The sequence below is a fragment of the Carcharodon carcharias genome, chromosome 12 (assembly GCF_017639515.1).
Source record: "Carcharodon carcharias isolate sCarCar2 chromosome 12, sCarCar2.pri, whole genome shotgun sequence".
Taxonomy (NCBI): domain Eukaryota; kingdom Metazoa; phylum Chordata; class Chondrichthyes; order Lamniformes; family Lamnidae; genus Carcharodon; species Carcharodon carcharias.
In genome coordinates, this window is record NC_054478.1 from 41,550,305 (window position 1) to 41,575,206 (window position 24,902).

Sequence of the window (24,902 nt, forward strand, 5' to 3'; positions counted from 1 at the left end):
TCATCTTGCCGCTTCATCACTCCGGTGCCATGTTTAAAGTCCAGATGTGCAGACACATCTCAGTGCCTCGAGTCTAGGACTACTGCGGGCAAGATGTCCATGAAAGGCAAAAAGACTGCAGCCCGTAGTTTTAGCAATGCATCACTGGGACGCCTTTTGGATGCCGTGGAAACCTGCCACAGTGTCCTCTACCTCTGCTCTGGCCATATGATGGGCAATGGCATGAGCAACCAAGTTTGGGAGCTGGCAGTGGTGGTCAGTGCCAATGCTGCACCAAAGAGGTTGGCCATCCAATGCAGATAAGGGATGAACGATCTTGTGCAGCCAGTGTAAGACAACCATCTCATCACTCTAAACGAACACATTCAAGCCCATCACACATTCACTGGCATCTCACTCACTGCTCAAGGGATTCTCACTTCTCACACACATACCCTTACATGTCCATCTGGCCTCATTTCCTCTGGAGACTGCCTCCTCAGCCCTTACCATCTTGAGGCCAATTGCACAGATCAAAATGTGCCCCCCCACACACCCTGGGGTACCCTCATTTCTCAGTACAACCCTCGCCCTGCAGCCTCTTCTGTTGCCTGAGGCCACTTCTCCCCCTTCACCAAGCAAGCCCTAGGCCTGCAGCCATGGAAAAGCTACCCATATATGGCTGACCTGTTAGGAAGGGACTTGCCATGAGCCCCATTAAAAGTGACGTGGTGCTGTCTGTAAAACCTGGTGCCGATGACTGTGAGTGCTGACTGAGACTAGGTAGGCAAACAAACCTTGAAGTCCCGAGTAAAGTACCGCCTGCCAGGTGCATATTGCTTATGTGTTGTTGTGAAAGATGGCGATGTGTTTTCCTGCCGATGTGGGCAGACAATCCAGTGGTGCGGGGATGATTCCGGCGGGCTGGCCTAATAATGATAAACAATGAGGTTCCTGAAGTCTGATGGTGGGGAACATGGCCCACCACTGGCGGACTGAGCGGACGATTGCAAATTGGTTCTATGCCATCGTGAAACCGATCATGCCATTTTGTCCGTTCATATCACTGAACATGCCTGACGCCAGCAGGCACGAAAAGTCTCGGCTTATAATGCTGTGATTTGAAAATGTAACAATCATCAAAAAAATGCGCTTGCCAAGTTGTTACTTCTGTCAACTGGTAAGCTGTCAAGTAAAAAATCAACACTGTAAATATGGATAAGTCTTCAGACAAGTTTAAAAAGTTCAGCTCATGGATAGAAGAGATTGAAGATATTTTACACTACTGAGATGGTAGCCTAGTATGATAACAATGAGTAAATGTTTAACATTTCCCCATTGTTTTTATGTATTCAGCCTCAACATCTGTTGAGCTAGCAGTTCTGAAGTCTGTTTGTTTCCTCAGGGGGTTTTATGGGATCTTGGCTGCACTTCAACTGCCTAATTGTTTTACAACTACTTGACTTTGTTTACGCAGTGTTTTTTTTTCATTCATGGGATGTGGGCATTGCTGGCTAAGTCAACATTTGTTGCCCATCCCTAATTGCCCTTGAGAAGGTGGTGGTGATCAGTCTTTTGAACATCTGATATCTGTGTGGTGTACGTACACTTCATGCTATTAGCGAGGAAGTTCCAGGACTTTGATCCTTGTTTGTTTACTTGGGGGAGTTTTATGGGCTGTTCAATGACTGTCAGCAGTTATAATAGGGCGTGTGAGCTCCATTCATAAATTGGATGAGGGGTGAGGGGAATCAGGGGGTGAGGGTCAAAGGGTAAGAGGGCTGAGGGGGTAAAGGGAAGGGGTGAGAGTATAGGGTGAAGGGATGAGGGGAGGGGGTAGTATGAGGGGTTGTTTAAAATAATCAGAAGAATAAACTATATGTGGATGAGCCACTGATTGCATGGGAAGCACCTGGCCGAGGTTTTTTGGGAAAGGATGTGGGCCTTTTAACCTTCCCACTTTGGTCCCGGCCAGCCTCCCAACAGCAGGTCCATCTCTTGGCCACTTTGGGCATGGACCCATGGGAGATCCAGCCTGCTGACAGCCTCGAGATGGAGGTGGGATTACTACGGCTGGATTAGTCCCATTTCTTGATTCTCCCCTCCATGAAAATCCGGCCCAGAGTGCCTATTTTAGGCAGACATTTAACTGGCAGGATGTAAAAGAGGTCCAGCTGTTAAAATTGCTCAGCCTCTTATTGCCACTCATGGGCACTCCCACTTGTTCAGCTGGTTTGCTAACACGGAATTAAAAAATTTCCTTTTCATTGGCTGTTTACGCAGGTGATCCAATATATGCAAACATGATAACAGGAAAATGTGCCTTTATAGTTTTAATATTTGAGTATTGCTGAAAAAAGAGACATGCCAAAGCTTTTCATCTTGCACTCATCAGGACACTTCAGAAGAATACCAATTCAAGGGAAAACAACAATTTATACTGTCTGGAAGCCATATATATAAATGCACAAGGTCCTGTTCTTTGCAGACAAAAATAACACGTATACACATTGTGTCTGTTTCAGCTGAACAAAATAAGTGACATCCATTCACTGACTCATTCCTCAGGGCAATGCCTTTGACCAATCAGAGTCAAGCTGCCTGGTTTAAATTTCAAACAATTCTTTGCCGTTAACTGTCAGTCACCATCAATTGGTGCATTCTCCATGGCAACACCTCTATCAATCAGAGTCCACTAGCCAACCAATTTCTCTCATACAGTATAAATTGATGTTTTTCTTGTATTGGTCACTTGCAAATTGTCCTGATGAATGTAAGATGAAAAGCTTTGACATGCCTCTCTTTTCAGTAAAACTCAAGTTCTGAACTACCAAATGTCTGTTTTTAATATTTCACAGTTTGGCAGGGTTATGACATGTTTAAACATATACTTTACATTCTGGTATGTCTGTCAGTAGTTGGAAATTGGCATATGCTACCTCAATTGCAGCCATACTTTTTTTAATTCTTTCACAAGATGTGAGCATCACTGGCAAAGCCAGCATTTATTGCCCATCCCTAATTTTCCTTGAGAAGGTGATGGTGAGCCACCTTCTTGAACCACAGCAGTTCATGTGGTGCATGAACACCTACAATGCTATTAGGAAGGGAGTTCTAGGATTTTGACCTAGTGTTAGTGAAGGAACCGCGATATAGTTCCAAGTCAGGATGATGTGTGGCTAGGATAAGAACTTGCAGGTGATGGTGTTCCCTGCATCTGCTGCCCTTGTCCTTCTCAGTGATAGGAGCCATGGGTTTGGAAGGTGCCATGGTGAATTGCAGCAGTGCATCTTGTAGATGGTATCCAGGTTTTGCTGCACATGGGCAAAGATGTTACTCATTCCAAGAGAAATGAGTAACATCTGATGATTTTACAGTCTATTATTAACAATACTGGTCATTCACCAGAGGAAAGCTAAGCATTCTTTGTATCAAAGTTGCTTTGCTTATCTGGTAATTTATGTCTTGGAATTCTAGATTTCCAAGTGGTTTATTATGAAAGGCGTCTTTTGATATTCCTTTGTGTCACTTAGGATTTAATGATGGAGAATGGGTATATGCATTGCCTCTTATTTATGCTGGACACAATTCCTAGGCAGTTGGCTTTGCTTCAAGACTTCTGCCTCTAAAATCTAGAAGAATTTTGAGATGTGTTGGAACAAAGAATGCACATTTCCTTAAGACTTTGCATTGTGATTCATGACTAAATGACTCAATAACTACACAGACAGATTTAAACAATTTATTGTTATTGATGTCTTATGTAAATTATTATGTGAATGTATTAGCTTGGCAAGTTAGTCAGTGATGAAGGTTTCATGCATAATTGCTACCAACCCTGTTTTGAAATTATATGCCAAGATGGGTAAATAGAGTTCAGTTACAGATCAGCCACAATGCAATTGAATTGGGGAACAGGTTTGAGTGGCTGAATGGGCTATTCCTGTTCTTATGTTCCTAGGGATAAATCCACAGACAATAAATTGATCTATGTTTTTCCGCCCAGGACAGTTAACTCAGCATACTCTGCTGCAAGTTTTCAATTCTGTTTGTTGCAAGCATAGTCTGGGTTTGCCTTTGGGATTATATTATAATGCTTACATTAACAACTAATTTATACAGCTGATAGAAAATAGCTGATAGATGAGGAATAATAAGTTTTACCTACAATTTATCATATTTTAGAAACTTATCGCATACATCTTTGATATGTGATGCAGACAGTTAGTCTGTTTCTGTGTGTTTCATAGCTTTAAAAGTGATTTTTCAATTTGGTTATGTGTTCAGTGTGGAATCCCTTTATAACCATTCATTAACTGGGAAAGAAATATGCAACAGGGAAATATAAGTGATATTACTGACAAGAATGTAATAATTTATAAATCCTAATCTACAGGCAGTCAGCCAGGGCTATCTAAAAGCACAAAGCACAACCTTCGATATTTTAAGCTTTTGAAACAGAAAAAGTTTGGAATCCAAAAATAGAAAGACAGGTGAAGTTTTGGTGTGACCAGTTATCAGAACTCAGTTCTAAGGTTTTGTTTTGATAGGGTTCTTGCTCATGAAGCAAGCTAAATTTTTTAAAAAATCAATTGAAAATAGTTTAATCAGCATGCTCTCTGGAGGTAACAGACTCATGCTTTGCCTGTCCTGGGCCCATGTCAGATGTGACTCTGAGCAAGTTTGTCTTGCAAATGTAAAATGCATGGCTGGTTGGGATTATTGTCGCCACATATTGCAAATGGATTCCTTCAGAAATTAACATGACAGATCTAGGGGTAGATTCTGATGAAAGGAACTGGACCTTATAAAATTGTATTGATTCCCTGCAACTACTTTTATTTTTTATACAAAAGTGGTGGCAGCCCTTTATCATGGGGCCAGATAATACAGTCAAAATAACAGTGAGGACAATGGCACTCACTGTTATCAAAGTCCAAATCAAACAGCATCGTCCAACAACATCCAATAAAGCAGTAGTTAGGCCACAAATAGAGTATTGCATCCAGTTCTTCAGGAAGGATGTGAGGGGTTCTTGAGAAGGTGCAGAAGAGATTTATCAGGAAGGTTCTGGGGATGAAGTATTTTAGTTATAAGGATGCATTGGAGCAGCGAGGGTTAACTCCTTGGAGTTACGGAGATTGAGATTTGATAGAGGTATATCAGATTATAACAAATTTAGGTAAATTAGACAAAGAATAGCTGTTCCATTAGCTGATGGTACAAGATCCAGGGGAGACAAATTTAAGGCTTTGGGTAAGAGATGTGGGGATGTGAGAGAGAACTTATACATAGTGAGTGGTAATGACTTGGAACTCGCTGCCTCTGAGGGTCTTGGGAGTGAAGATGATGAATGATTTCAAAATGAAATTGGATGGGCACTTGTAGAAAATATACTTATAGGACTATGGAGATAGATCAGGAGAATGGGACTGTTGGATTGTGGAACATAGATCTGACATGGGCACGATGGGCCAAATTGCTTCCTTCTGTGCTATAATGAGTCTATGGTCTGGATTTTATGAGATACAGAATTCCCTGGCCGCCGGCTGAAAAGTCAGTCGTGAGCGCCCCCCCCACCCCCATCCAAAAGCAGTCTGCCCCACAGCCATTTCACTCTGGAAGCAGCATTAATTGTTTAAGGTCCAGGCTTCTGCGCCCCCTTCTGGTGAGGAAGTCCAATTTAGAAAGTGAGGAAGGTGGAGGTCTAGGTTTCAGAGGCTGGGGGGAGAATTAAAAGTGGGTAAGGCCTTGGCTGGGGTACCTCCAATGGGTACAATTGATATCCTCAATAAAGGTCCGTCCTTCTTAACTGACAACAACTGCGCAATGAAAGCTGCTGGGCTACCTGTTAGTCTAGGCCTTTCACTGCCAAGGGTAAAGTAGCAGCAGACATGGAGTGAGGCACTTACGTGGCCATTAATTGCCCGATGCTTCCCCCTCCCATCCTGATATGGGAGACAGGTCAGGGATGGGCAGGAAGGTGAAGGGAAGGCCACGAGCTGTATGTTATGAGCCCCACCACCCAGCTTCAAATATGCCGGTGGCGGGCCATAAAATCCAGCTCTATGGCTCTAGGACAATGAGAACACATGGACAGTTAAATGCATTAATCAGGAAGTCATTGTCCAAGGTGCCCTATTCACCCAGAAACAGAGCTATAATGGCATCTTGTTAACAGACTCACAACTGAAATACATGGAAAGGTATGAATTTGCCAAACTTACAAACATAGGAATTAAGAACAGGAGTAGGCCACTCAGCCCCTCAAGCCTGTTCCGCCACTCAATAAGATCAAGGCTGATCTGATTGCAATCTCAAATACACATTCCCACTCACCCCCAATAACCTTTAACCCTCTTGCTTATCAAGGATCTATCTAGCTCTGCCTTAAAATATTCAAAGACTCTGCTTCTACCATCTTTTGAGGAAGAGAGTTTCAAAGACTCAAGACCTTCTGAGGGGAAAAAAATGTCTGCATGAAGGAACCTTTTGAAAGGTAAGTTCAAAAGGTCCTCCTCATGCCCCCCTATCTATCTATGACACTTCCATCCCCTTCATTGACTATACAATGTTTAGAATCAATGAACTTTCTAGTAACAACAGAATGTGTAAAAGAAAACTTAAAAAAAATCATTTCAGTATTCTAATGGATGTCTTGGGTCTCAGCCAAGAATGTATAATGAAACAACTGAGCCTGAGGGAAAACATTGATTGATTGACAGCTCTGGCTGTCTGATTGATGCTGTCAAATTGCACAATGTTTAGTTATACAAGATAAGGAGGTTTCAAGTGCTTACAGCTATTGATACTTTAAAGGGTCTGGTGATTGGCACTTCTCTTGAGTTGTAGTAAAAAGAAGTTTTTTTTAAGAAAGTGGAAAGTTACCAATGAATGACTTTTTAAAAAGCTTTTTTTTCACATCCTGTTGTCATATAGGGCCAATTGGTTCTATGCAATGCATAGTGGACATGGAACTGCTTGGCATGGGGCACATGAGGGGCCTTAGGGATTACTTGGGGGCATACCTTGGCATGGAGGTATAAGGGACAATAAGGGGTGCATAGGGGTCATGGGGAGTGTATGAAGGGTGAAGGGGTGTAAGGGGTGAGGGCTGGAGAGCCTTTCTGTTTTTACTTTAATTGGGACAAAGTCATACAGCACCAAGGCAGCCCCCATGGTTGCCTCCAAACATTTCCCCAGGTCGGTTGGCATGACTGCAGCTTTGCCCCCACGGAATGGAAATCCTATCCTTCCTGGCACTTTCTGCTGAGGTGGGTGGGCTGAGCCGTTTATATTTCTAACTCCCACTACCCACCTCAAGGATGAAAATCCAGCCTTTTATTTTGTTTCCTGCAATTGATTTGACATCGACTTTCATAATCAATTGAATACTTCTTGTTCAGACTCAGTGATGTTCATTAACATTTTTTCGATCTCATTGGTTAAGGAAGTACACTACCTTCGGCCCTGTTCCAAAAGGTAACATGTCCCCTGGGGAGGGCACTGGGCTTTTCCGGTAGTTGTCTAATAGGAACTTTGAGGCATATGCCCTTAGAACTCTAAGTGTAAGTCTATTGAATGGCTGACACAAAACCTGGCCCATTGAAGAGCATTTTTTACTTAAAAGGTGCAGTTACGCTAAGTTCCAAGATTCTGGAAAGTACACAAGATAGTGTTTCAGATGTAAACCTTCTTGTGGAACAAGTCCCAGGCCGCCTTAGAAAATAAATCTTTGCCAGGTCAAAATCCTGGAACTCCCTCCCTAATAGCACTGTGGGTGTACCTACACCAAATGGACTGCAGCAGTTCAAGAAGGCAGCTCACCACCACCTTCTCAAGGGCAACTAGGGTTGGGCAATAAATGCTGGCTGAGCTAGCGATGCCCACATCCCATGAAAGAATTTTTAAAAATTACATCCTTCTTCAGTAATTCCTAAATTCACCACTGCTACAAGCTGAGCTTTTGTCTACTTGAAAAAAATTCCTCTGCAATAAATGTGATTGAATGTAAGCTATATCCACACTTTAGTTATGGCAACCTTGTTCCCACAACACTTTCAGTATGACCTGGATTGTCACTCAACTAACCCACAAGGAGAAGGGTTGATAATGTGCAGGGTACCTGAAAATCGTGAACTGCCTCGCATGAAATGGAATTTTAACCATCCATATGTTAATTCAAAATGCTGTATAGCCATGAGGTTCACAGACTTATTACCATTGTTAAGGTGCCACCTTGGAGAGGCATGTTCACCCACCTGCCCCCTCCACCCACACTCTCACTTATAACTGTAAGTGGGTGGGTGGGAAGCGGGTTTGGGTCAGGATTCTGATTTTTAAAACTTTAGCACACACACATGCACCTGAACCAAACCCACACATTTTCTGTGGTTAAACCTCCCCTTCAAATGTCCTAAGATATCTATTCAGGACAAGTTATAAGCCATCTCAGCTTTTTTGAAACCTTATGTTCTATTTTGTTGGTTTTCTTTTTGACTGGTATGAAAGTGTGAAGTGCAGGAACCATTTATGAGCAACAACTCCTGGGTGAATAGAATCTGTGTAACCAGAATGTAGTAAAATAGATTTAACTCTGTGGGGCTGTGCATCTCTGAAAATAATCAATATATAACATTCGATAATGTATGCAGCAGGTATTCTGGAAAAAAAGCATTAGTGCATAAGTTTGCAAAAAAAAAATGCAACTTTCTTGATAATTCCAAATTTCAGTAAGAATATGGAAAAAAAAAACATGGATAGCATTACCTTCTGCTGCCCAAATCTGTGGGTTATTGAGTGTTGCCAGACAACATCACAGTTCTGGCTCCAACAACACTTGTATCCAACTTGGCGGTTAACAGGTAATGGGATTTCAGAAGAAATCCCCACTATTCATTTTGTATTGAATGCTTTCTCCAGTATTCTTCATAAATATGGAAATTCCCAGTTTCATTAAGAATGTGTAATAAAGTGGCTCATTGCTCAAAGTTCCGAGTGATGTTCCCTACCTTCATTCAATAAATAAAGTGCTTGGTGTTGACAAACGGATTTCAAGGGTGCTGCCATTGATTTTACCTTTAATTTTATTACTGCCCATTTATTTGGATAGAATTCAGAGACTTTTTCGAAAATATATTTCACCTGACCTTTAACAAAACTAACATCCAAAGTAATTTTCCAGCATTATTTGCTCACATCTTCATGGTGGATCAAAATATGGCATTGTCTACTCACCGGCAACTTGAGTGGGCTGGAATCAGTGAGAACCATTGACTTTGTTTGGCTGAGACGGTCACAGTTAGCAGCCCCACTCTTCAATCTCCGCTGCACTACAGCAGGACCGAACTGGGAAGAGGGAAGAGATTCAGTGGTGGATGCTGGCTGGACATTTGCTTTTGGTTGAGTTGTAGGTCCATCCTTTGGAAAGAAACAAGGAACTCATGTTTAGAAGCTGCAACTAATTCACCATAAACATTAAATTATCTAAATATCCACTATGTATCACTGCGCTTAATACCAATTCATACTTTGAAGCGTTATTTGCTGGCTGGTAATAATATGAAAATTACGTAACTCCATTCAGTTTGATCAATATGACAGAATTTAAATATCATAGTGAGTTTGTTAACTACCTCACTGAACATTAGTGGGGTGAAAATCTTCATTTGTTTCTGAATTCCAGTTCAAATTTTGCTTCAGGTCAAATGATAATCAGGCCAGAATTTCCTCTTCCTGCACCTGGAACTATTGGATTGCTGAATATGGCAGATGCAGGATATTCAGGCAGGGAAGAGCACAAACCTCTAACCATTACTTGGTACTTCATTTACTTTTTGTCCATTAGTTGGAAAACAAAAGGTTGGAAAATCAGATAGGCTACTTTACAGATTTGTTCTGCCCACTCCCCCCCTTCCAATTTCCTTCTCCTTCATTATGCTCAAGCAATCCAATAATCTCAGATGCAGTAACAGGAAAATCTGATGCAATATATTTTAGACTAGAACCTGGTGCCAAAATATACAGAAAATTGGCATTAGTCATTACCAATGCTTCGATAATATGTGCAATTACTATACAATGCAAATTTTCCTGCCTGAGTCCTAAGTACTCTCCTCTTGCACAACCCCAATGTGACAGGGATTTCCTGTTATGGGCAATTCATATAGCCAGCCGCACCCCAAGTGCAAGCTCATCCCTTGACAGGGCTTGGTGTTTGCAGAAGGGGTGAAAAAATTAGGCACAGCCACAAACCTGTCAAGCTTTTATATGTTAGGTCTTCAGTTCAGTTGAAGCATACTCACCCCTAAATCAGAAGATCATGGGTTCAAACCCTACTCCAGAGACTTGAATGCATAATCTAGGCTGACACTCTAGCACTAAGGGAATCTGCACTGTCAGAAATGCCATTTTTCTGATGAAACATTAAAGCAGGATTAAATCTGTCCCCTAAGATGGATGTAAAAGATCCTGTGGCACTATTTAAAGAAGAAAATGGGAACTCACCACCTGTCTCAGTTAATATTTATTCCTCGATCACCATCGCTACAAAATGATCTGACCATTTAACTCTGCAGTTTGTGGGAATTAATAGGGGCAGATTGGCTGCTGAGCTTCCCTATATTAAAACATCAGCTACACTTCAAAGTTCATTGACAGTCCAACATTTTGTGACCTGAGATTGTGCTTAAGACAGAAGTGAATTAAAAGGAATTGTTGGCTTTTAAATGGGATAATGATGCTTAAGCCCTATGCTGGAATACTGTAACATAATAATATGAAAAGCTTCAGTTGTTTAGGAGTTACTAACAGTTAAGAGATATTCTGAATTGCATATTGCATACAGTTTGTCCAATTGCAAACCAAAGCACTTAGAGAAATTTTAAAGAGGGTGTATGATAGAAACAGATAATAAATATCTGCATATGTTTAACATGGTGAGGACTGAAAGCCATTTTACATGAAAATCAGAATGAAGTTAACAATTCTTGGTTTATTTGAAATGGAATATAATTAGATAATAAATCTAGTGTGGATTGGTTCTGCAGTTGTGTTTTCTCAATAATTAACTGATAGAAGTGGGCAGCACTGAATATGGACATTGCACTTTGACCTTGAGAATTGGGATCAAATTCTATCTAGTTTAATTTCCCTCTGATGGTTTTAATGTCCAAAATTAAAGTTACTTAAGACAGAATCAGATTGAGTTTAATGCGTCACAAATTAAAAATTTTCCTCAAATAAGTCAGAAGGAGAGCGATGGCACTAATGATTTTCATGATGCTTTTCTGAGACTGGGGACATGTGACACTCCATTGAGTGTTATTTTCTTCTGTGTCAAAAGTTTACTAAAAATTATTTCATTTAGCCAATGAAAGATTACTTAACAATAATTAGCAAATTAATGGATTTTCAGAAAGAGGCAATAGATTATTCGTACCCTCAAATACATGCCCATTGTGAAAATACTGGTGGCAAGTTAAAGATTATATTAATTCATAATAAATGGTATCCAAAGAAGCAGATTGGCCATGGCAAGCATTATGAGAGTCACTTAAAGTTATGTGCCATTGCACTGCAGATATTGGCTTGTATATGCTGCCTAATGAAACAAAACAATGGCAGTACGGTAAGTCCCCATTTTAAGCTGCCTCACTCAGCATCATTCCACTTTCTCAAAGCAGATATAATGTGGCCAATATGTGCAATTAGCAAGAAGGAGTTCCACTTCTGTTTCATGCCATGGCCTAGGTAACGTCATGTCACCCGATAAGCATGATTTTGGAGCATGTGTGAGGAGAGGCATTTGTTTTCACTCGAAGCAACAACAACTTTTTCTTAAAATTCTGCATTACACTTTTGTGTGAAGACTATCTCTACACCAATATTCCCTATCTGACTTGCACCTGAGTTTCCCACAGCCCACTCACCGACCCCCCACCTTTCTTCCTCTCACCCACCCTCCCCCTCGCCGCTTCCTTGTCCTGCACTCCCCAGCTCACCGATCCTTCCGCTCGCCACCTTTCTTTCACTCACCAACCCTCCCACTTGATATCTGCCTTGCCTGCTCACTGCTTTCCTCTCCGATCCTTTGACTCGCAGCTCCTCTCACTTCTTTGCTTGCTTCCTCCCCCTTGCCACTTCTCTCCTGAGCCCTTGCTTACAGCAAGGGTTTGGGATTAGTGAGTGGTAAGTGAGAGGGAAGGAAAGGGTGAGTAGGGAGGCTCAGTGGGAGAGAGGAAGCAGCAAGCAGGAGAGGCAGCGAGTGGGTGAGTTGGTGAGTAGGAGGTAAGTAGAAAGACTTAGCATATTTCTTTCCTATTTTAAAATTTATTTTATTTCAAAAGTTATTTCATTTACCAATATAAGAATTTAGAAATACACAGTATTTAAACTTACTGGATATAATGCTGTAATATTTTTCCTAACAAGAAATGCCCTACTCATCCTAACTACAGCTTTTACATTGGTTATAATGAGAATATCGAATTTGCCAAATGTTGTTTCATTTAAAGTTGCACTTTTCAGGAATGCAATAACAATATTAAGCGAGGAGTTGCTCTGGGCCATTCAGCCCTTTGATCCTGCTCCATTATTCTATTCTTTCATGGTTGATTTGCATCTCAACTTCATTTACACAGCCTGTTCCATTACTCTCGATATTAGGTCACAAAAATCTATCAATGTCAGCCTTGACAATTTCTGTTGATAGCATCCACAGCCTTTTGGGGGGGGCAGCAAATTCCAGATTTTGACCCAGAGCAGGCAGAGCAAAGTTATGTTAGAGTCTCCACACCACTTTCTAGCCAAGAAAAACAGGGGTCTGGGAATACTTGATAGTTACATTTTGATATTAACAAATAGCTGACAACAGACATTAATAATGAAGTTTAAAGGTTAACATTTGAAACCTTGTTTTGCTTACATTTCTATTGCTGATTTGATAGTGTTACATTTGGGAAATTTCACAGCCAAGTGAAATTCACACTAGAGTTTGCATCACTGCAAAGCAAAAACTACTTTGTTTTTGCACAAAATGTGAATATAACTTGCAAGGATGCTTAAAATTAAATCATATTGCATTTATATAGCACAGTATCAAACTTGAAAGCACAGCCATTTGCCATTTCAGCTCAAGTACACAACAGGATTCAGCCAGTCACCAAATTTGTCATTTTTATCTTAGTTTTAATTTAAATTAAGAGAAAAATATGAAAAGGGCATGAAGAAAGTTTTCCCTAATGCTGCTCCAAGATCTGCTGCTGCGAAAACTTGCAATTCAGCTGGTATCAAAAACTTGTTGTACATTTTTCTCCAAAAGACACAGATAAATTTTAGAATGTTTAAGTTGCTCTTTAATAAGAGAATAGGTGAAAGATATTCTTCCTGGCTCCAAACAGCTAGTTAATAAATATTGCGGTTCTGCGCAGTGAGTCAACTCGATTATGGTAGAGGAGCATAATTTATAATACACAAACATTTGCTAGGGACAAATGCAGCAAAGGATAAGATGAATACATTTCAAACTACAGGCTGCATATTTTACTTCAAATCAGAGGTCAAAAGTTGAACCTTTGTACTAATAACGATCCCATATACCTATGTATTTTGACAGGACTCAAATTTAATAATTTTCAGAAGCAGTGCATTTTGCTACTGGCATTAACGGTCGCTAAAAAAAAAATGTTATTTTTTTTCTACCAACAAAACTAATCAAAATTAGAGACTGACAACCTGGGTGATAATAAAGACTATTGTGAAACACAGGACTTTGGCTTGAAACATTTCACTAGTGGCTGGATTAATGACTAGCAGAACTGCAAATTCCACCTGCATTTTACTGATCTGCTAGCATTATATTTGACCTCTGCGATCATTGAATCAGTTTAGTTATCCTAGCAACCAGTGATGATTCTACATAGGCTTCCTGGGAATCTATTTTAGAGGCATAGAGGAATCTATGCATATTAATTGAAAAATATTTATTTTCTCAAATAAAGTTCTATCGGTTGTGAAGACATACAGGCGAGAAACATTTCTCCTTCATTGTGACTGAAGTTAAGGTAGCAAAAAAGAAAATAGTCACAATTAAATCTAATTATGCATCTCCATTGATCATATTGCTTACCCCATTATCCTTGAAAAATGTGCGTGCCCTTGCACATACACACAAAAAATGGCAAATTAATGACATCCACCATTATTATTTCCAAAAACATACAGCAATTTGTGGTAAAGAGGTATTCCATGAGTTTGATTGTCTGCAAATTGTTAGATGATTAGCATCTCTCTGCTGTTAGCCTTGACAAAACTGCAAGAAGTACAATTTCACAGTGAGTCATTTTATATTCCAGGAAGGCAGGTGGTGAAGGATAGAACTAGATCCTGTCTTCACAACTTTTATAAGCATTTATTTATAGAGATACACACTACAAACATGCACCTCCTCATCCATCAACCATAGTTTCAGTCCCTTTCTTTTTATAGGAGCACACAGCTTACATCCAATTAAATACAATTAATATACAATAACAGATTCCCTTCTCTCCCTTTAAATAAAAGTTTACATGTACAACCACAATTTCAAAAGCAATTAAGTCAAAGGCCTCCACATTCTCTCCAAAGCATTATGTCACAAGATGAGCTCTCCATTAAGAACCCCTAACAATTTCTTCATATATACATTTATTTTTGTAAAAAAAAATACACAATTGCTGATGTGATGCCATTTAATTTTAGTGAATTCCTTTCTCTCCATTATTTGTTTCAAACCAGCAAGATCAATCCATAGACTTTATTCACTCACATTTTTCATAGTGTACATCAGTCCACAAGGAAGCATTACCTGTATAACATTAAGTGGGTTTACTATCTTCAGTATGCCCATTGTACAGAATCTCATTTAAAATATTTCACAAATAGATTCACTGTCCTCACAAGACCCTATGGGCAAGAGATTCCAGTTGGCGAGCGGGGGGCGGGGCCCACTCACTGACGCATAAAATGACGCATGGCGCCATCGGGCGGAACTCCTAGCATCACGCGCTCCATTTAAATTTTCAGGTAGGCGGGGGCTCAGCAAAATCAGCTGTGGGCCCACCAACCTGTCACTGGCCAATTGAGGCCATTGACAGAGTCATTGAACTAATTAACGAACCTGCCCGTCCAACCTTAAGGTTGGTGGGTGGGCCAGGAGCCTTGGCAGGAATTAGAAAAAGCTTGAAACCTCATCCACGGGCGAGATGAGGTTCCATGTAGGTTTCAAAAAATTTTAATAAAGTTTTTGTAAAAATAATGGATATGTCCCAACTCATGTGACAGTGTCACATGAGGAAACATGTCAGGGAAATTTTATTTTTCTATTTTGAGCTTTTTTACATTTAGAGCTGATCTCCCTGAGGCAGCACTTAGCCTCAGGGAGACGAGTGCGCTCTTTCGTGCGCATGTGCAAAAGAGCGCACTCTCGATTTTGTGATTCCCACCCCCTGCCCGCACAGAGAGCACACAACGCTTCTGTGCGGATGGCACGCTAGGCGGACCTTAACTGGCCCACCCATGTAAAATGGCGCCGTGCCCCTGATTGTGGTTGCCGATCGGAAGCGTGCCTGTGTGCGCCCGCCATTCAACTTTGCCCCCGACGGGGGGGAAAATCCTGCCCTACGACTTGGTAGTTAATGCTTCATTTATCGATAAAACATTCTCGACTTTTGGGTATTTCATCGTAGTACTTAACTCCAATTAGCACCTTGCCTAGTCTGAGTGCACAACCTGACCAATCAAGTTTTACAATTGATTGTCTCTTCTCTAGATATAGCATTATGGGCAGAATTTTCTGCCTGTCCGGTGGGCGGGCCTGACCCAATCTCTGGTGGGCGGGGAGCCGATCCCCGCTGGAGAAGCAGGCCCCGCTGCCATTTTACATGGGCGGGCCAATTAAGGCCCGCCCAGCGTGATGTCTGGTGGGAAGCGCTATGCACTTCCTGTGCGAGTGGGGGAAATCCCCCAAAGCGAGTGTGCACTCTTTCGTGCATGTGCAGAAAAGAGCCCACATCTCCCTGAGGCAAAGTGCTGCCTCAGTGAGATCGCTTACACTTTGAAAAAGATTAAAAATAGAAAAAAATAATTCCCTAACATTTCCCCCCTCATGTTGACAATTTCACATAAAATGGGACATGTTCATAATTTACACTATAAGTTTATTAAACTTTTTAAAACCCTGCATGAAACCTCATCCCGCTGGTGGATGAGGTTTCATGTTTTTTCTAATTGCCACCGGGTCTCCTGGCCTGCCCGCCAACCTTAAAGTTGGACGGGCGGGTCCTTTAATTGTTTCAACGATCCTGTCAATGGCTTCAATTGGCCATCGACAGGCCGGTGGGTGCACAGCTGATTTTGCTGCGCCCCCGCCTTCCTGAAGATTTAAATGGGGCGGGGTGACGTCGGGGGTTCCGCCCGACACCATCCCGCGTCATTTCACACGTCGGCGAGCGAGCCCTGCCCCCTGCTCACCAATGGCAAAATTCTGCCCTACATTCCTGTGATGACATGGGACAGAACTTTGCCCTACGTCGGGCCGGCCCGAGAGCAGTCACAAAGCCAACCGCTGCCCGCAATCGGGCCCCAGCATGGATTTCACGCTGACTGGCCAACTAATGGCGTGAAACTCGTGCTGCAGCACTCAGCGCTGCTGGGGCAGGGCGGGAGGAGCACGAGCACAGAAGCGTGCGCATGCGTGGGGGTGCGCACAGTAAAAACTCCCTGAGGCACAGAGCTACCTCAAGGAGCTGAAGAGTTTTGAAAATAACCAAAAAAAGCATTTAAAAATGTGAATAACACATCTCCTCATGTGACAGAGTCACATGAGCAGGGACATGTTAGAAATTAATTTGAAAATATATTTTTTTTCACTGATCGAAACCTCATCCCGCCGGTGGATGAGGTTTCACAAAAAATCCAAAGGCTACCCGGCCCTTTTCGCCTGCCCGCCAACCGTAAGGTTTGAGGGGCAGTGAGAAATTTCATTTAATTAGAATTGTAATGGCCTTAATGGGCCTGTTTATTGTGGCCCATTCCCGCTTGTGCCCACCGACCGAAATATCGCGCAAGTGCGCGATGACGTTGGGATGATCGCCCAACATTCTTCATGCATCATTTTACGTTCATTCAGGTCAGGCACCTGCCCAGCCACCCAATGAGCACAATATTCTGCCCATAGCTTGAATAACCAGGATGGTGGGGGGGGGTAACAGTCCCTAAATAGAATTATTGATTTAAAGTTATTCAAGGCCTACTTCGCTTACTATCTAAACCAACATAGTTAAAAGCCTCACAAGCATCATGTACAATTTTAAACTCTAATCCTATTAATAGTGTGTTTCCCAACTTCTGGGCCAGTATTCTATGGCCCTGCCAGGGCGTGTCTCCCACCGGCGGATGCGGTGAGCCTTTTAAACTTCCATTCAGTTTGGCGGGATGGTAATATCCTGTCAGGCAGGAGGGGCCATAGAATCCTGGCCCTTCAGTACCACCCCATAAAAAGCCATCAACATGCATCATGAAGATGCCTGGGAGTTTCTTTTTATAATGACAATCAAACATCATGAGATCTGCTTTTAGCTGAACATAACCTATTTTTAGCAAAACTGATTTCACCAAAAAAAAAATTATACCTTGAAAGCACCATTCGTGGATGCATTTGTTTCCTCTCCATAGTTTTCCTTCTGCATCTGCTGCCTCTTTGGACAATTTCAGCAACATTTCTCTGTGAAAAGTATCAACTTGCAGAAATGTAGCTTTTATGTTGATTGACCTACACTCCCATGAATATGTGGACAAAAGCACTACAAAGTTTTTTTAAGACTACCTTTCCAGCTGTGGGAGAATCCATTTTAACATCTGTATCATCCAGTCACTCTTCAAAACCCGAGCAACTGACCTCACTTTAGCCTTGTAAATCCCATCTGCAAGGGCTTATTCAGTACAAATTCACCTGTGACAAACAGGGTTGACCCTTTTCTGGTACCTCAGAATAAACTCCAAAAATTCTCCACCTATCTAACTCCCTGTTTTGTTTCTCTTATTAGTTTATTCTTAAGTTTATTGGCAACCACCAAAACTTCATGATCATATGGACTTCTGTTTCTAGTTCTCCTACAAGACTACCCTGAGGCCTTCATTTCATGGTCAAATCTATTCAAGCTATGGCCCACTTCCAATTTTATGTCTGCAATGTCTCCTACTGCAAGATTTCCAGTCCATGGTCATTTTCTGGCACAAGAGTCACTTTCAGATCCACTATCAGTACTTGCTCTGTGCTTCCTAACTCTCCATTCATCCACCCCATTCTGCCTCTCCTTGGACCTTGCTTCTTGTCCATTATCCTGAACATACAACCAGTACGAATTTGCCAGTAGAATAAAGGCAAAATAAAGCAGAAGCTGGAAATCTGAAATAAACACAGGGAGTGTTAGAAATACTCAGCAGGTCTGTCAGGATCCGTGGAGAGAGAAATGGATTTAACATTTTGAGTCAAATATGACTTCTTCAGAACTGCCATACCCGCTGAGTATTTCCAGTACCTTCTGCACTTGTTTTAAATTTGCCAGTACCTTTTCCTGCACATCCCAGTTATAGCATTCCCCCATTAACTAGACCCCTCTGGAATACATGCCTCTGAGTACCTAATCTGTGCAATTGTCCTGTAGATGTGATGGCCCTGTCATGTGTGTCACGATCACTCTCATTACCATTATCCAGCTCTTGATCTATTGCATTCTCAGGGCATCTGTCACAAAATGCATGAACTTGTCAGGTACAAGGTATCTTGTTTATTTCTATCAGCTGCTCAGTGTCCGATAATTTGCCGTAATTCTGATTAATCTTGAGGAATGTACCTCGGCAGTTTGATTGCCATGTTTCATAAGCAGTGTCTTACTATCGCAACCTTTTCAGGGCCTTTCAATTGCCTATGACCTTTCTTTTAAGGCTTTTAAACCTCCTGAATTGAAGTCTATCTCAAATGGTCTTGTACGATACCTCAGTACTGTCTGAGTTTTCTTCAAGGCCTTTTCCCTGATGAAAGCCTGTCTCTCTGCATATAGGACAATCAAATGTGCAGGGAAAAGGGACCTAATTGGAGTGCCTTCTAGCACAGGAGGATTTTTACATAGCACATGAGGCAAATTTGGATTTCACCCAGATACTAATTGACAGAGGCTATATCATCCAACCATCTGAAGTTAATTATTTCCATTAACCACCCATGTTGATCAGCAAACGTTTTATGCACTATTTCGTTGATCACCATACAATTCCTTACATAGGATCCATTACTGAAAGGACTTTCAGCTGCGGTATTCATAGTCATAATGTTCATCTTGTTTACAAATGTGGGGTTTTATAAGATGGTTAGGTTTTAAACCGTCTCCTCTAATTCAAGGTGAAATTGAGGTATGGAGAGGGGCATGTAGCTTCCTTCTGGTTCTTCCCAGTGATAAGGCCATGTGAGCTGGTTGCCATGGGGACAGGAACTGAGGTCAATCCCTACTGAAAGCAAGAAGCCAATTTTTAACACCTAGGGACAAAGGAAAATGCAGTTGAGAGTCATGCTCCATGTCACGTTTCATTTGTGCCTTTTTCAGGCAAGGTTTACTCAACATCATGGGCTTCTCAATGGAGACTGCATCAGTACTTATACAATGGATTACTCCATCTCATTCACATGGAATGACAAGTCTCTTTAGTGGCAACAATTTGTTGTCATCGCTAAACCTAAAACAGGTAATATTTTTATGTCCTTTAACTTTACATCAATCTTCATTATTTAGATAACATTCAAAGCAATGTGCCCAATGTACAGTTGAAGTAGAAGCACCATCCCAAACTACACAGTTAAAGGAGCCTGTGACTAACACATTCATTGCAGGACTAAACCTCCTTATGATCAGTATAATTTACTCAAATTCATCATTACCTCCATCTTTTCCTCAGAATTCATGTTCATTTCAAGCAACCTGACTCTTCATTTTGGGTAATTCACCATATTACAATACTTCGAATCACACCTAAAGCACAAATTAACTATTTGTTGAGTATTCCTGCAATTCATTCACCTATTATTACTGTTCTGATTTTGTCTTCTGCTACATTGACCAAATCTGCTAAAGGTGCATTCATCCTTATTCCACCTGACCTTAATCATTCTATTGTTTTGACACCTGTGCCCAGAATCTGGATTATTTTGAAAGCTGCCAATCATTGGGTCCTCTATTCTTTGTATCACTGAGGAATGTATCATTTATTCCATAAAGACTGAAGAAAATCATTGTTTCCTTAGGATTTTTTTTAAGGCTGCAGGCAATGAATCCAAAAGTGTTTCCCTATTCAGGATCCGAACATCAGTTAGGAAAAAGTAGCCTGTCCACAAGAAACACCTTTGCACAGTCCAGTAATTTAACTATTAGTACCAGTCGTGGGATCCCCAAATTGAATGTTATCAATCTTTTATGCAATCTATTAAAGGCCATGATATATATTCTTCCATGGAATGATAATCTGTTTTCTGAAATGTATCCAATTCTGACCATGCCCATAGGCATTTAACAGACTGTCTTTCTAGTAAGCTTCACCCAGGTACTTGAATAGAAGGACAAAATATTCATCATTATCCAACTGACGGGCATTTATATCACAAAATACTTCTTGGTTTTAATTGTTGTAAGAAGCACCAATTGCAAGCCATTCATTGTCTCCTTTTTGTTAGGGATCTGACCCGAACCCACATATCCACTTCGTTCTTCCACTGGTCATATTCTCCTAACTCTGAGAGCATCAGAAAGTAATTATACCATAATGATTTATACTTGCTTGCTGCCATTTTGCACAATGCCCATTAGGATTTTAGTTTTCTGTCCAAGATTTTTTTCTTTGTTTCCAACCTTCACCTTTAGATGGCCATCGTGCTACCTTGTTATATTTCAGAAATCCAGTTAGTGGAGGATAGAACTGGAGCCAGTCTTTACAACTTTTATAAGCATTTATTTACAGAGATACATATTACAAGCATGTACTCCCAACTTTTATAAGCATTTATTTACAGAGATACATATTACAAGCATGTACTCCCTCACCTAAGAACCAAAGATTTGGCCTGTTACTTTACTAAGGGCGCAAGACAAATAAGATTGGAAAGAGCAGGAAACACAGGGACTAGGGATTGAAAAAGAGCAGGGGCAGAGAGCAGCAGCTGAACGGAGAGTGTGGGAACCTCTGGCAACAATAAAAAATATCAAATAAGGGACATCTGAGTGACATCACAATCAACGAACAGGTAGGAGCAGCAGAAGCAAGGGAACTAAGATTAGCAAAGAGGGTAAGTATTGAGATTTTTATTTATTCTTTCATAGGTTTTTGTCATTGCTGGCTAGGCCAGCATTTATTGCCCATCCCTAATTTCCCTTGAGAAGGTGGTGGTGAGACACCTCCTTGAACTGCTGCAGCCCATGTAATGCTTGATAACCCACAGTGCTGTTAGGAAATGAGTTCTAGGATTTTGACCCAGTGATGCTGAAGGAACGGCGATATACTTCCAAGTCAGGATGGTGTGTGGCTTGGAGAGGGTCTTGCAGGTGATGGTGTTCCCATGCATCTGCTGCCTTTGCCCTTCTAGGTGGTAAAGGCCGTGGGTTTGGAAGGTGCTGTCGAAGGAGCCTTGGTGAGTTGCAGCAGCGCATCTTATAGATGGTACACACTGCTGCCACTGTGCTGCCTGTTTTAGATGGAAGTTCTTGCCTCAAGTAAAGGCCCTACAAGAAATTTGGATCAGGTAACAAATGGTTCTCCAAAGGCCCCACTAACTTTTCCTTTGCTCTTTTCCTGTTCTTTACTGTAGCCAGCTGTGAGAATGGCCCCCAGTCTGTTAAAATCATGACATCAAAATTCCAGGTGTTTTTAAGACTCATGGTGCAGGAAGCCTTTTCCTGATCAAACTTGGGGTTCGGACCTAAAATCAGTTTATTTGTGAAGCTTGTTGCGCCCCCAGAGGCAGCTCACACACTGAAGTTGATACTGAGGCACATGACCTAGAAGTAAGTAAGTCCTCGGGCACCTCATTGTGACTGAAGAATTAGAGGAACATTCCGGCTCCTCTCTACAGGAAGATTTGAAAAAAATGTATAAGAGAAAACCTTTCATTGTTGGCCAAAGTGACAGCTGTTCTACTCATCAGGTATAAGTTAGCCAGCGGGGTCCTGAAACAGGCTTTAGGCCCCTAATTAGTATGTTCATTAGCCTGATGCCTATTTTAGGCTGCTGCCCAAGATGCCTAAAAACTGGGCCAAATAATTTTAAATGTGGTCCGATTGGCCACACAGCTTGGGGGCTTCTGTTAAATTTGACAGTGTCCTGAAGCATCCAGCTCAATTCTTGGCAATTTCTATCACAATATATCTTGCTATGCTAACCATCACCAGGAGGTGGCTGTGTAACACAGCAACAGCAAACTAAAGGCTTAACTCTAAATAACCAGAAGAGGGCGGTGTAGGCTACAAAAAGGGCACATTTTCCTAACTTTAATTCCTAACTTTTTTTGACAGTATTTTTTTAAAAACCTTGCACAGTTGGTGAAGGAATTCATAAGCAGTCAACAAGTTATATGTGGCCTTTAATTAACACAAATTCTGCTAGGCAAGTAGGTAAAAAAAACAAATTGAAGACTAGCTAATGGTGAATCAAAATACTCAGACTCTCAGCTGCCTAGCTGAGCTTGTTCTCACATTGAACATCTCTCATGACACCACTCACTTCCTTCAAATAAAAGGTGTTGTTCTGGGAACCTGTACGGGTCCTAGCTATGCTTGTCTTTGCATGAGATGTGGAACATTCCTCACTGTTTTCTCTGATGCATTGGTGACTTTATTGGTGCTCCCACCCCAAAGTGGAAAATTTCCTGAGTATTGCTTGCAATTTCCATCCTTTTTTCAACTTCATATGGCCCATCTCTGACTCTTTCCTTCCTTTCCTTGACTTCTCTGTGGATAGGTTTCTGGGGATAGGCTATTGACTAATAGCCAGTGAGAACCACGGCTACCCTGGCTACACTAGCTCCCACTTCCCTCCCTGTAAGGTCTCTACCCCATTCCCCCAGTTGCTCCATCTCCATCATACCTGCTCTGTCCATACCACCTTGTATACCAACCAAGGGTCCTCATACACCATTGTTGACAAGGCTCTTGACAGTGTCCATCCCACTTCCTGCACTCTGCTCACACATATCACCTGCCATCTTCCAGAACCATAGTATGCCTCCCCCCTTGTTCTCACCTTCCACCCCACCAGTCTCCACGTTCAACAGACCATCCTTCAACATTTCCGCCTCCTTCCGCATAATGCCACCATAAAGCACATCTTCCACGCCCCCCCCCCCACCCCCCGCCCCAACCCACCCCTTTCCAGCATCCAAAGGAACCATTCCCTCCTTGACACCCTGGCTCACTCCTCAATCACTCTTGGCACCACCTCCACTTCCTGCAGCGTCTTCTCAAGTGCAGGAGATGCAAATATATTTTACTTCTTCCTTTCCCACAATCCAGGGGCCCAAACACTCCTTCCAGATTTACTTGTACTTTTTTTTCAATTTAGTATATTGTATTCGCTGCTTGTGGTGTGGTCTTTCCTGCACTGGGGAGACCAAACACAGATTGGGTGGCTGCTCTGCAGAGCATCTCTGTCCAGTCTGCAAGCATGACCCTGAGCCTCCAGCCTGTCATTTTAATCCTCCACTCCACTCCCTCTCTCTCATTGGCTACTTGCACTTTTCCAATGAAGCTCAATGTAAGCAGGAGGGAATATCTCTTCATCATTCAGTTAGGCACTTTACAGCCTTCTGGACTCAACGTTAAGTGCAACAATTTCAAATCATAACCAATTATCCCTTTGCTTAAGGATGGCCACAGTGACTTGCCATTTACACATCCTCCTGACCCATTTTTTTTATTTCTTTACCGTCCCATCACCATTTCTTTTTGCGGTGCATGACCAGCCCTTTGTCATTTAATCTCTCCTGCTCCCATCAGAGGCCTTTCCTTTTGTCCCCCAACTCTGCCCACTTCCTTATCCCCTTTCCCTGCCTCTGTTCAACAATTCTAACTTTTTCCAGTTCTGAGAGAAGATTATCGCACTGAAATGTTAACTTTGCTTATCTCCCCGGCCTGACCTGCTGAGTATTTCCAGCATTTTCTGTTCTTATTTCAGTTCCGGCCTCTGCAGTATTTCACTTTTGTCTTTGTGAATTAAAATAGACTTGCCAATAGAAGATGATTATTGATGGGAAATGCCCAAGTAAAGATCAAGTAAAGACGGGTAAAGCTCCACATAATTCCCTGAAATGTCTGCTGGATGGCAATGCTCGGAAACAAGTTGGAGCCAGAGAATGTGATAATATTTGTAAAAATTGCTGGAGGCAGAAAACGATATGAAATAGCCATCAACAAATCCAATTCTGGATTCAGGAGAACCCCCTTTATCCAAAGAATAGTTAGAATATGGAACTCGCCAGCAGAAAGGCTGGTTGAGATATATCATAGATGCAATTGAGGGAAAGCTAGGTAAGCATATTAGGGACAAAGGAATTGAATGTTATGCTGCATGGTTAGATGGAAAGGGCAGAGGTTTGTGTGGAGCATAAACACTGGCATAACTCAGTTGAGCTGAATATCCTGGGCCTGTGATGCCGACTCAGTGTAATTCTTTGTAAATAAAAAATCTCAAGTGAGGACTAGTTAATTGACAAAATAGATACAGACTACCCTGTAATCATAAAATTACATGTGGATTTTCACAGCATAATCTAAACTAATTCAGATTCATTCATTCATGCATTCAGCCTACAGAAAACAATCTAGATTAAATTACTGATCTCCATCCCA

The 24,902-nt window shown here is 41.6% G+C and overlaps 1 protein-coding gene across 3 annotated transcripts in view; it reads right to left on the reverse strand.

Annotated features, from left to right (window-relative positions):
* The window catches only part of arhgap15 (Rho GTPase activating protein 15), a 781,647-nt gene that overhangs the window by 686,755 nt on the left and 69,990 nt on the right, over window positions 1–24,902 (reverse strand). For 2 of the 3 annotated variants that reach the window (XM_041201317.1, XM_041201315.1), the window contains exon 2: window positions 9,217–9,399. In XM_041201317.1, coding sequence (XP_041057251.1) covers window positions 9,217–9,252 — 36 coding nt within the window. In that variant the 5' untranslated portion in view covers window positions 9,253–9,399. Of the gene's footprint in view, window positions 1–9,216; window positions 9,400–9,614; window positions 9,677–24,902 lie in introns of those variants that run through there. The other variant, XM_041201316.1, reaches the window with a different exon arrangement.